At 34.8% G+C, this 13,519-nt stretch overlaps 1 protein-coding gene across 1 annotated transcript; it reads left to right on the forward strand.

Annotated features, from left to right (window-relative positions):
* Nucleotides 1-691: 691 nt before the first annotated feature.
* Nucleotides 692-4,183, forward strand: LOC134637554 (myelin-associated glycoprotein-like). Its single transcript, XM_063488006.1, has 9 exons — nt 692-751; nt 914-1,264; nt 1,886-2,176; nt 2,590-2,838; nt 2,947-3,207; nt 3,365-3,461; nt 3,621-3,713; nt 3,851-3,920; nt 3,998-4,183. The coding sequence occupies exons 1-9, from the start codon at nt 703-705 to the stop codon at nt 4,031-4,033; spliced, it is 1,497 nt and encodes a 498-aa protein (XP_063344076.1). The 5' UTR covers nt 692-702; the 3' UTR covers nt 4,034-4,183.
* Nucleotides 4,184-13,519: the final 9,336 nt, after the last annotated feature.

The following is a 13,519-nucleotide window of genomic DNA, read 5'->3' on the forward strand; positions in this document are numbered from 1 at the left end:
AACTCTTTTTTGTGAAATGAAAGCAAAACAATTCTATTTCTTTCTGGGATTGTGCAAGAACCAGTTAAACACACGACACAGTGTACTGTTTTAGTTTGATGCATTGGTGCTATTAGTATTTAATACACATTGCTTTACTGATGCTTCAATACATTTTACTGCATATATCAGTCTGTAAAATGTAAGCATGCTTACTAAGCAGCTATGTACACCCTCTCATTTCCTGCTTTGTTGGTCTCATAGTTTGTGGTCTATTGTGTTTGTGGACAACTGGTATTTGGGGTTTATTACCAACAAACACACAAATTCACATGCAGGTTGAGCATCTTAGAAACTATTATTAATCTATCATTAACAAATAGCCTTTTTATATAAAATGCCAATAAGCCCATTTATAAATTAGGACATGACTATATAATTTTTTTTAATCATAACTCTTCTTATTTAACTGAACTTTGAAAACTGAGCTTATACTAACAAATAGCTCTGGAGAAGTGTTAAAACTACTTATAATCACTGTGGTGACGTGTCACTTGATAAATTAATAAAATAAGCTTCCTCCATTATGCATGCATACATGCATGAGACTTTGTGATAAAGTGAACACAATGGCTATTAAAAGCAGAACAGAAACCAAACCTTTCACTTCTCCCCTGGAGGAAATGAAAGCACCCACACAGTCTTTATTTTTTAGAAGACGAGATGGATGCTTTACAGTGGCTCGTGTTTTTCATATGCATTTGCTTCAAAGGTATGGTATGTTCTGTGGTTTGTATGAATTTATTTTCACAAATTCTAGAACTAATTCAGTGGAATGTGCATTTTGTTTCATCCATTTAAGCATTCTTTCTCTTATCGATTGTCCTGTTTCTGTGCCTCACTTCACTCCATTTTATTGTGCAATTTATTGCAGCTACTCAAACAGAATCATCCTGGACAGTTGATGTGCCATCCTCAGTGGAAGGTCTCCTTGGGTCATGTGTGGTGATCCCCTGCTCTTATAACTACCCAGATATAACGGTCCATACATTCACAGGGATTTGGAGGATTGATGACCAAGTCATCTATCATCCAACTGACTCTAACACTGTGGAGAAGTATAGGGGACGAACAAAACTTCTGGGAGTCCTCAGCAAGAAAAACTGTTCTCTGATGATTGAAAATCTTCAGCAAAATGATGGAGGGCCTTTCTTTTTCAGGATTGAACTAGAAGGTCCAAACATGTTTTCCTACTTCAATAACAAAGTCTCTATTTCAATGATTGGTAAGTAAAATGTTAGTGAATACTGACAATAAAATAACATTTTGTACGTCTCATAAGCCTTTCTTTATTTCAAGGCTTTTTTATTTTCAGAAAGATAGGTGTTTAGTTAATATTAATTTTAAGGTTAAGTTCCTCATTTGTGGTATTAAAATAGTCTTAATACATTACCCTTTTTTTTCTTTAAGCAGATGTGTGATGTTACCACCCAGTTAACAAGTTTAACTTTTTTTTTTTTTTTTAAATTATAGTTTGGTTGGGAAAAGTGCAGACATGGAAAGAAAATCACTCAAATTAAACTCCTTTAAGCCTCTTAAGCCTCTTTTCATCTTATATTTTTTAGCAAAAGAAAAGATTTATTTATTTAAGTTTTTCCTGTGGACAACAACCCAAATGAGGCAGAAAATACCTTTAGTATGTTTCCTGTCCCACATTTTTCCTTCTTATATTTTGTTAAAAATCTAATGTTTTTTGTGTTGGTCACCTCAATATAATCTTATTTATATTTTATCAATATAGACAAGGCCAGTCATCATGAAACATAACTACAACTGCCGCGTGCGCCAAGTGTCATGTGTTGCATTACAGTAGGCATATGATGTTTATTTGTTCTCGTTTATACAGGTGAACCAAAGACTACTGAATTCTTTGTGCAAGAGGAGGTAAAGGAGGGTCAAACTATATCTGCATTCTGCTCTGTGTCTCACTCCTGCCCCACATATCCACCTGATTTCCACTGGAGTCACTCTGGAGAGAAACATTTTCAGACACAGAATCTTCAAAATGGCCAGTGGAAAGCAACATCTACTTTGAACTTTCACTTAAACCACACAGATCACAACAAACCTTTACGATGCAGGGTAACATACCACGGAGGAAAGCAGCGGGAAACATCCAAGACCATTAAAGTAAAATGTAAGTGTGCATCTTTAAAAACATGTTGATTTTTTTTTTTAAAATACCTTAAATATTGTAAATGCTGTAATTAAGTAAGCATTTTTATTGTACATTTTATATAAAGTTTTAAAATAAAAATAAAGTTGTTTTTATCGGGCAAAAATATATATAATAATAAAATCAAAGAGACAGAAGATTAAATGTTAAAAATAATCTGAACAGAAAAAAACGGTAAAATGTGTCTGGTTGATATGTAACAGTGGCTTTGATATTTTGTCATAACATTTATGTTTGTCACTTTGGTTTCTGAAGTTTTCTTTTATTGCTACATCATGTCAGAATGTTGAAATAAGCTCAGCTTTGATCTCACTGTATGTAAAATAAGATAAAATCCTGAACAGTAACATGAAGGATTAAATGTTTCTATGCAGATGCTCCAGTGAATGTGAAGGTTGAGTACGAGTCAGATGTGAATGAGGGAGAAACCGTGCACCTGAAGTGCTCCAGTGATGCTAACCCTGTCAGCAGCTATGAGTGGCACAGTGAAACTGATGCTCTTTTGTATAAGGGACAAACCTACACAATGTTAAATGTCTCCAGACACTCAGAGGCCGTGTACTGCACTGCTGTCAATGAAGAAGGACAAGTCAAATCAAGCACCGTGCAGCCTAATGTGTTATGTAAGTAAACACTACAGGAAATATAACAACAGAAGAGGTTTTTCTTTTCATTCAAACATATATCATAAATGTATGGTTATCCTAATGATCCTAATGCTGTCTTTACAGACTCCCCTGACATTAAGACTTACTCTGAGTGCTCCTCGCATAACGGTATAGTAAAATGTGTTTGTGTCGTGGAGTCCAGGCCTCCCAGCATGGTCCATTTTGTTGTTGGTGACAGAGTCCTGCAAAGCACCACAGTAGAGGAAAATGGCTCTGTTACTACTGGGACTCTGCAGACAGACTTTGGGTCCTTCAAGTTTGTGCACTGCCTGGCAAACAACACGTTGGGAAATGCTAACCTCACACTCTCTTTACCTGTTAATGGTAAGAAAAAAAACTTTGAATCTCAAGAAAACAACATAGATTATTACCATTATATATTTACATGACAGCCCCCCCCCCCCAAAAAAAAAACAACAACAACAAAAAAACAAAAACAAAAACAAAAAAAACCACTCAGCATGATTTTCTTTTTTGACAGACAACATGCAGAATATTTTTATTGCCTCTGGAGCTGGAGCAGGTGTGATTTTTCTGATTATCTTGATAGCCATCGGAGTGGGAACTGTGAAAAGATGGTAAGTTGTTAAGCAAAAGTTACACACTATAAAACATAAACAGGTATAAGTTCAAGTTTCTCTGCTTCTAATTGTTGTTGCGATGTTATGCGAATGTTATATTTTAGAGGTTTTGGAAAGTCTTCGTTTTTCTCCTGATGTTTTACATTTTTCTGTCAGCAGGAGGCAATCAGACGGCACACCAAAATCTGACTTAAGCACTATGAGGTCAGACAGACCTGTGGAGTCCCCTCGTTATGCCCAAGCAAAAAGGTTTTAATTCTTCAAATCAGTTTTAAAATAATAAAACAAACTTTATTCATTATTAAACATAAATGATCTATATATTTTATATAGATTGTGTGTAGAAAAAAACCCAAACTTGTTTGATTTTTGCCTTCTTTGTACAGGAAGGAGAACTATGAGGATGTCCATTGCAATGACATTTACGCCAATGACAGTGTGTATGGGAACATAGAGGTAGGTAAAGTTGGTTTTTTTTTTATCTAATCATGCGTCAAAGACTGGAGTGAATTAAAAGATCCTTTTTTTTGCAGACTGACTGGGATGAATCAGTATACACCAACGTGTAATATCTGTGGTCCATGTTTATGTCTTGGTCGGAGTCAAGGAAAAAAAAATCCTAGTGCTATTTTCATCTTATACCACACACATACATTTTATTTTTCAGTTTTTCTTGTCATCTGTCATTCACATTTCCTTGTAAAATATTGTAAGTAAGTACGGGATAGTTCTGTTTTGTACTTTTGTTTGTCTGATGATTGTTTGTCAAATAACGTGCTTTGAAAAATTACCATTAAAGTTACTCAATATGTTTATCAGGTGTTTTATCATTATTCTTGATTAGTTATTGAAACAACAGCCCAAGCGTTGCCTATCCTCTTCATAAAAAATGACATTTAACACATAGTAGCTGTTAATGTTTTAACTGGACTAAATACTCAGGAAAGCGTATAAATTTTAAATCTTATATTAGCTACATTAAATGTGTATTACAACTAAATGGTATCAATGTATGTTTATGTGTAATTCAGTGTCTTCTGTTGAGTGATCACATTTACTGTTTGAGCACTGCTAAAAAAATAAAAAAGGCAGAACTGCAGTATAAATATTGGACAATAATGTTAAAGATAACAAGATCCCGCATACATAGTTCACTGCATTGGTCTTTTTATGGCAGTTAAGTCCACTACTGTTCAGTTGCTATGTGAAAATTATTACTTCAGACAGGTATTGGACTAAACCATGTGAAATTCTATTCTTACTTTGTCATTTTTATAATGAAACTTATAAAAAAGTTCTTGACTTGACATATGAATGAATCAATGCATTGATTCAATGCATTGATTCATTCATATGTCACTTAAAAAAAAGTCAAAATGCTTTAGGCACATAGTGTATTTTCCATTTTGCAGAAGTCAATGTCAGGCGATAAATGTGCCTATTTTTTTTTTTCAACTTTATGACATATGACAACATCAAAATGAAATAAACTTTCTGGAGATAAACTTAAACCTGACAACTAAAAATTGTTTTGTCTGGTTATTTTCATCAAGATTTCAAAACCCTTTGAAATGGTGATTGCATTTTCCAGTGATTGATTAATTGATTGGTTTATGTTAATTAGTATGAGATAAACTTCTATTGTTACTGTTTGATGACTCTTAAATGTTCCATCAATAACAGACAGGCCTTTAAAATAGACCAGATCAGCCATCATTCAGCATTTGTCGCTTCAGTGGAAAGACCCAGCAGCAGCAAGCAAAGGAATCACTCTGACCTGTTTTAGTGACCAGGTAAAAAAGAAAAGAAAAAAAAGAACAAAAAGCTATTCTGCAAATTCTTCACTCATACATTTATACATGTATTTATTTACTAGTGGTTTGTTGTTTTTTTTTCTTTTTAATTTACAGATTTGCTCCTTGGTATCATGGGTAACTCAGCAACCACTGGCTTCAGCATTCCCAAGAAACTGTCCTGGGGAAGCCAGAAAGAGGACACAGTCAGGATGCAGGACATATTGGTAAATCGTGACGATGATCTCTGGAGTGTTACAGGAACACACAGCTTAAGTATGGAGAAGATTGACCTCGCTCACAACTACCCTTATGCTAAATTACCTGTTCAGGAGAGCAACAAAGTGTATTCATACACATTTGAAATACTCAACCCTGCTTTTGTTGGAACGGAGGATCCAGAAATGAGTGATTTTTCTGTGAATAATTCAAGCAACACAACAGAACAACAACAAGATACTCAGTTCTGATTAATAAGGTGGTAACAACAAACAGCCCCTTAAGTGCGAGTGCAAATATGCTTCTTGGTATCATATTTGCACTCCTAAAGGGTGGTTTTCTCTCTCAACTTGTAAGAGGAAGTAAAACAAAATGATGCCTGCATATGATAACATACAGGCATTGACTATGTAAAGGAAGTCCTGTGCTCTGCAGAAACAATAAGTTTCAGTCATTCTCCTTGCAGATTAAAAACTATATTTAAAATGTGTTTTCCTTTTTAAACAAATGTAATTCATGTCTTCTTTTGTGAAAACCGTGCATATAAACAACTTTGCACTTTGTTGTTGCTTACAGTTCCATCCTTGTGTGACACTTAAACACATTGTACTGGAGGTATTATGTAACAGAGGTATTATATTAACAGTTTATAACTAAAATGTAAGCCTCCTTGCAGAAGTGAAAGGAAATACATTCTGACTTCCATGTACTTCTGGTTTGGCCTCTTGGTTTATGGTCTAATGGTGAGTCTATTTTGAGATTTCTCTGCTCAGCTGATAAAACAAACAATATTCGTTATGTATCTAAGAACCCATCACCAAAACTAGTTTGACAAAATATATTTTTATGAGATATTTTGTCTTTGATTATCTTTTTATAATAACCCATACGGTAAAAAATACATTTTAAAATACATTTTGAAATATATTTCAAAATATACAAAAAATGGCCAAAAAATATATGTGCTAAAATATATTTTAAAATATATTTATATATTTTGAAATATATTTTAGCACATATATTTGCTAAAATATCTTTCTTTCAGCATGTAACAGCTGAAAGAAATCTTTATTTGATGTTTAAAACATACATATAGCATATAAATCAAGCAAGGAATATTCATTTTATAATTTTATTCTCATTACATACTCAAACATTCTAAAAGAAACACACATACACATATATGTGTGTGTGTGTATATATATATATATATATATATTAGGGGTGCAACGATACTCGTATCGATATTGAACCGTTCGATACAGTGCTTTCGGTTCGGTATGCATGTGTATCAAACAATACAAAATTTTTAATTTATTTTATCAACTTTTCTTCTGACGATGCTGTGGATCTGCGTTCGACTACTCCGCCTAGGCTGCACTGTCGAGCGCAGATCCACTGAGCACAGCGCAAGCTAGCAAGACAGAAGCTTAGCTCGTTGCAGCATGGCAAATTGAACCTCCCCCACCCTCATTCAGATATGGCCTTTGGAACTATTTTGGTCTTCATGTGAAGGTAAGCGCATCATGGACAAAAGTAAAACAGTATGTCGGATGTGCCACGCAATGCTCAATTACATGGGTGGGAACTACTGCGTTAGCGCAGTTTGCTCGTTAACGTGTTGACGCCGTCCAGCCCCACGCACGGGGCGATCCGCGGTAGCTCGTTAACGGAGATTTGCCGTGTTGTGGCGTTAATGTCATTTCAGATTAACGCTGACAGCACTAGTGGGAACACAATGAATATGACTGCACATTTACTCCGACATCATCCTAGTGCAAAGACAAGTGGAAGCAGACAAAAACAACAAGCACGCATGCTACAAACTTTACCCGAGTCATTTAGACAGCCGTTAGCACATGATTCTCCTTATGGGGATCTGATATGTTTAATATGCTGCTGAGAGTATACCCCAGAAGAAGCCTATAGTAGAGCTTTTATTTTGGAAAGAGCCATTTCTCTGTAATAAACTCTCTTTTCCAAAGATGAGGGATTTCTCCATGAGATATTTATTTTTTTATTACTTTGTAGTTTCAGCAACATTAAATTTAAAAACTGTACTTTTGAGTTAAAATATATATTTATAATTTTAATAAATGACAAATTAAAAAGGCATGAACATTTTTTTGTATCGAAAAAATATCGAACCGTGACACCAAAGTATCGAACTGAACCGAACCGTGAATTTTGTGTATCGTTGCACCCCTAATATATATATATATATATATATATATATATATATATATATATAAATATATATATATATGTATATATGTATATGCGTGTGTATATGTGTGTGTGTGATTGTATGAACATAAGTCAACATACTTAAAATGTAATTTCTTTTCCTTTTCCAGCAGTCTCAGTTCCCCCAGCTTTCACTGCAATCCTCAAAGCCCTTCTGGACACATTGGGAAACCTCTTCCCTCCTGCCACTGTAACAAACAAAAGTCACAGTTACTTTTATCAGAGTTAAAATAAAAATATGATTTATGTTAGCTAGCTTCATTTAGCAAACATATATTTCTGTTTATATAGATACAGATATTAATACAGATATATTTTATGCATAATTTTACCTCTTTTTTATCCTAGATGGAAAGTCTATCCAGTTCACATTACAGTAATGCTAACACCCCTTTTGGTCGTCTCTCCTTACCCTCCAGCATTCATAAATCTGTTGACCTTCTTTGTCTGAGACCAACCACTACAATGCATCATCACCTATTTGTATTGGTAACTTACTTTGCAACCTATTTTAATGGTTGCAAAGTAAGTTTCTTGTGCTGTATGCAATTTTAGATACACAGAAAGTCTTCACTTACTATATATGGCTGTCATAGTGTCCTTATGAAGGGCAGTTCTTCACTCTGCGCCGATGTCCGTTTTGCTTTGTCCTCCTATAAAAAGCATGAATATTTGAGTGTTTGACTAGTTTTAGATTTCCAAAAATCTGATATTTGTACACTTAAACATTTGAACTACAAAGATATGCTATTGAGAGATACTTTTATGGGTACTTTTTGGTAAAGAAACTGGTGACAGAGTTGTAGGCTTTTTAGAATACTATTAGCTAACCATTTGAACTGACTTTCAAAGCTGTTTACCTTTTAAATTGCTATGGATCAAAACCTCCAGTGGGAAGGCGGCCATTAGAAGAACACGTACCATTGAACCTGAAAATAACAAAAACAAACAAAAAACAGAACAATAAATAAGAGTCAGGTAGGGTAATAAATCTCTTCTGAAGCAATATAGTTCATTTTGGGTGAAAAACAAAACATTCCTCTAAAATATATATACTGACATCAGCAATCAACATCATGATTGTAATTATTTCCTTTTTAGTACATCTACTGCTCTGTGCATGTGTCAAGCACTACGACTGTATCTATGCATATAAATTCACCATATATATCCTGCAAAAATGTTTTGTTATAGTCAAAAAAGGCAAACAAACAAAGGCATTCAATCAGAGGTGAGAAATTAATTGGGAATATCAATTATAGGTGAACTATTCTTTACCTACTAGCAATCATATTTGAATGTAAAATAAAATAAATAAATAAATAATAATAAAAATAACATGATGTAATTAAAATGCACAACTTACATTAAGGAAATCTGCATTTGTATCCACAGGCTAAAAGTAAAACAGTAAATGTGTTAGTAATAGTACAGGTATTTGTAAAAAAAAAAAAAAAAAAAAAAAAAAAGAGGCAGTAACTGTGACTCTTCTAGTCGGATGCTAAATGCAGAGATTTATATTTACAGTATAATACTGCATGTACAGGTAGCTGTGTTGTGAACTGTAACTGAATATTAGAGAATCTCAGAGAAATTAAATGTATTTATTTTTTGAATTTATCAATCATAAAACCGTCTGTTTTGAAGGCCTGTTACAATAACAACTTTTTGTTGGTCGGTATATTGCCCCATAAACAATTGCGACAAGTTATGTCATTGTCATTTTAAGACCATTTTATGTCTTTGAATGTATAATCATAATATAACACCATAATAATGCAAGATCTACACACTTTCAATTGACAAACCAACATCTAATTCTTAAAATATTTAGATCTGGAAATTAGGTATCAAAATATTAGATACCATAAAAACTTGAATAAATAGTATTTTTTCTAACAAATAGAAAACAATGTTATTTAATGTTATTGTGTTGTTATTATTATATTTTATTTTTGTAAATATAATGGCAGATAAATTGCATCATCAACAATTATTGAGGTCATGTACATGTATTGTGTGTTAAGTCGATATATCGATTATTGTGATAGGCCTACTGTTTTGGTATCATAACAAGCTTGTCAAACATGCATGACCACTAAGCAATGTCTAAGCAGTAGTATTGGTCTGAATGACAACAAACATAACTAGTGTTTTGGAAAATCTGTTAGAAAACAGTTATTTCAATAATTATGATTAGCATGTGACACAGACACTGCATAAAAACTACAACAACAAATACTTACTTTAGGAGGATGGGGGAGGGCAGCATGAGGTTGAGACTTTGACATCTGTAAGAAACAAATTCATGTATTACAAACAAGTCACTTAAAAATACATTAATGTGGCAGACTGTTCCCTGTTCAGATGCAGTGTATAAGTACAATCAGGGCTGTCACAACAATGGGGTGGGGCCAAGTGGCTGCAACCCCAGGTACAATGTGCAGGTATAAATAATTACATATAATATATGTGAATAAAGCAAGAATCTGTTTAGATTAGTCACTGTGCTGACTGATGCTTGCTAGGTTTATATGATTGCAAACTGCACAAAAACAACAACAGCAACAACATTAATGACAATGACAAACAAAATTACTTACATTTATGTAAATCTCACATCAGGAAGATCTGCATTCGATTTCATGGGCTGAAATAAATAGGCAGAAACATTACTGCTAAAAAAAAACAAAAAACAAAAACTCTAAAAAGCCTAAAAATGACTTAAAAAGCAAGGAAATGTGGAACATTGTAATTAGCGAACATAAATTAGCGAACATAAAGCATAACTGTGCTTTGTTTCTAACCTTGGTAAGTACTCTGTAGCCAGAAGGAGAGGTGGGATTTCTGTGAAAGCCAAATTAAATGTGAATAGGTTTTGATAGTTATTGTATATAACAAGTGTAAACAGTTTTATTTGTAATTTTTTCCCTTTCTGAGAAGGTAGAATAATAAGAAAAGGCAAAAGTACGTCACAATATAATTAATTAAGTTACATATTTTGATTACCAAATTATGGAAGCGTGGAGCTGCCACCCAGGCAAAAGAAAAATAGAGCTATATCACGTTATAACATGAAATGTTTATTGTTCTAACATTATGCTTTTCATGTTTGTATAATATAATATCACGTTATTACAATACACATAATTACCACGTTCGCACAATATTGTACGGACGTGATAATTATGTACATTGTTCGTACAATGTTGTTCAAACATGTTGTTCAAACATGAAAAGTATATTGTACTAACATGATAGTATATTGTTAGAACGATAAACTTTTCACGTTATAACGTGATATACTTATATTTCTCTTTTGCCTGGGTGGCAGCTCTACGCTTCCGTGCCAAATAAGCGAGAATAAAGTAATATTATATGAGAAAAGGCACCTGCTAGCTTGATGATGGAGGCTTCATAGACCGGCCACCCGCCTTTTGGCTTCTTGTCGCCACTCCACCAAATAAAGGTCCGTTTCCTCCATGCCGGCTAATTATTCATCCTCATTAAAATCTCGTATATGTTCAGTTGGCAGAATTGAGAATTTTACATCTTCCAAACACTTAATTAACGCGAACATAATCGGCTTGTTTCTTCCCATCTCCTGTATCCGGCCGTTCCTCTCACTGTCGGAATTCGCGCCTCAGAGACGTCGTTATTTTTCAAAAAAAAAAAGAAAGAAAGAAAGAAAGAAACAGCAACAAGTAATAAAGAGAGTTTTTGCACGTTCATTGCACATTTGTGGGAATGTTTAAATATTAATTTTTATTAATTACTTTTCATTATATCTTTATTTTTTAAACCACCATGGCAATGCGCATGCGCATACTCTCCAGCACGCAAAGGGCTTTGGAGTTGACGTAACGTCGCAATGCATTGTGGGAGCGCAGCACCATCTTGACAGGCCACAAATCAAAACAAGATTGCTACGAACCATTCTGAGGCTGTGTCCCAATTCAGGGTATGCACGCTTGAAGTACGCATTTCAAGTGCGAATACGTCACCGCCACGCGACGACGGCTGTCCCAATTCAAAGTGTACTTCAAATGCATACTCCAAATGCGCCGTCGATTTCCCCAAATATCAAGCGTGGTCCGGTGCACGCTTCGTGGTCCCGTATATCCCACAATTCATAGCACGGCGGTGGGTGTGGATAATTTTGCCGCAAAATACGGCAGAAGGGAGCGGCCGAAGAATGAACTGGCAAAAGTAAGTACTGAATATGATGTCACTTATTTATGTGCGAATGTTTAATAATGAAGAACATTAAAACATTACTGTTGGCCACATGTCGGCAAAGTTATGTGACATTAGTGATGTTTGTACTTTCAGCGTTAACTTGGTTTTAAAGCCTTTACTTCTAAACATATAGTCGACCTTAATCTTACAGAGAATGTGATGATTTTATGGATAATTAAAGTCAGTCATATATCCACAAACACAACAAGCTGAAAGTCAGTGAATGCTGCTCGGTTTGCAGTCCTGAATATCACGGCACAAGCAGGATTCACTGCGCTGTTAATGTTAGCTATGTTATATTGCTGCCTCTGTTCGGTGGTGTCGAGCCAAACGGACTTTAACGTGTGTTTGAACGAGCTGACGGTTCACTCGTTAAGCTGAAAGAAAGATGCTGCAGGAGTCACACATGTGTCCACTGTACCATCTGGGAACTCTTCTTGTTTAGCACTCGTAATAACACAAACACTAAATCCTCCTCCTCTTGTGCTGTTTTGTAGCAGTGTATACACCTGAGACTGTCACCTGTCTGTCTGTCCTGCACTCTCTCTCTTTTTCTTTCTCTCTGATTGTGGAATAAAAGTATGAACATGTATTTATAAGTTACACTTGTGTTTGAATCCTGCAGCTTATCACACATTTGATTTCCATGTGTGACAGCTGCAAGTGTCCAGAGTGAGGACAGACTGAGGGACCCACTGCTGCACATCATCTGTGAGGCTTTGCACCCCTGATGATCCACCAGGACAAACTCAGCAGTGTGTGAGGAAGAGGAGCAGGAAGAGCCAGCAGCAGCTGACAGATGGAGAGAATAGACAGACTGTTCCCTGTTTGTGAAGGGCTGCTAGGAAAGTTTAACATAACTAATTGTCTGTCCTGAATCAGTCTTATTAGGTAATGTTCAAATAATGTTATCATTCCAGTGTTTTCAGTGTGTGAGAAAGTACTCAGGGCCTTCAAGTTACACACTATGAAAGGCAGCAACAAGTTTAATATTCAGAAACCTAAAGTATGTATCAGCAGCAGAATGGAGCTAAAAATAAATGTTTGTTTCAGTTCTATGAAGCTTTGAGTATTTTGGATTAGTAGTACTGCTGTGTTTGTTGCATCACATTGCTGTAATTGTTTATATGCTTTATATATTCTGAGGTAAGTTGATCTATAGTGTTACATCATATTCTATAAGGATGTTATGTGTTTGTATACTTTCTGCCCAGTTTGACCCATTTAGCAGAAGTCAGCCTGTTTAAGGCTCTGATATCTATTCTGTATGACTTAAAGCAGTTATGACATGGTCTGATTTACTCACCCAATAAAGGAATATTTAATATATCAGTCTACTCTTCATTCTATCAGAAACAGTTTTCACAGCTCGTACATTTTCCTTTTTACACATATATGTAAGCATTGAGCCAAATGTAATAATGCCAACATATTAGACGAACAATATTTGTCTCTTATGTATAATACATCTATATATACACTGTCAAAGGTACTTGTCTTTGAGTGAAGATTTAAGGTGATAGGACATATAAATAACTGCAACTTAAATCTTTGACC

Source organism: Pelmatolapia mariae, linkage group LG10_11, assembly GCF_036321145.2.
Source record: "Pelmatolapia mariae isolate MD_Pm_ZW linkage group LG10_11, Pm_UMD_F_2, whole genome shotgun sequence".
Taxonomy (NCBI): Eukaryota; Metazoa; Chordata; class Actinopteri; order Cichliformes; family Cichlidae; genus Pelmatolapia; species Pelmatolapia mariae.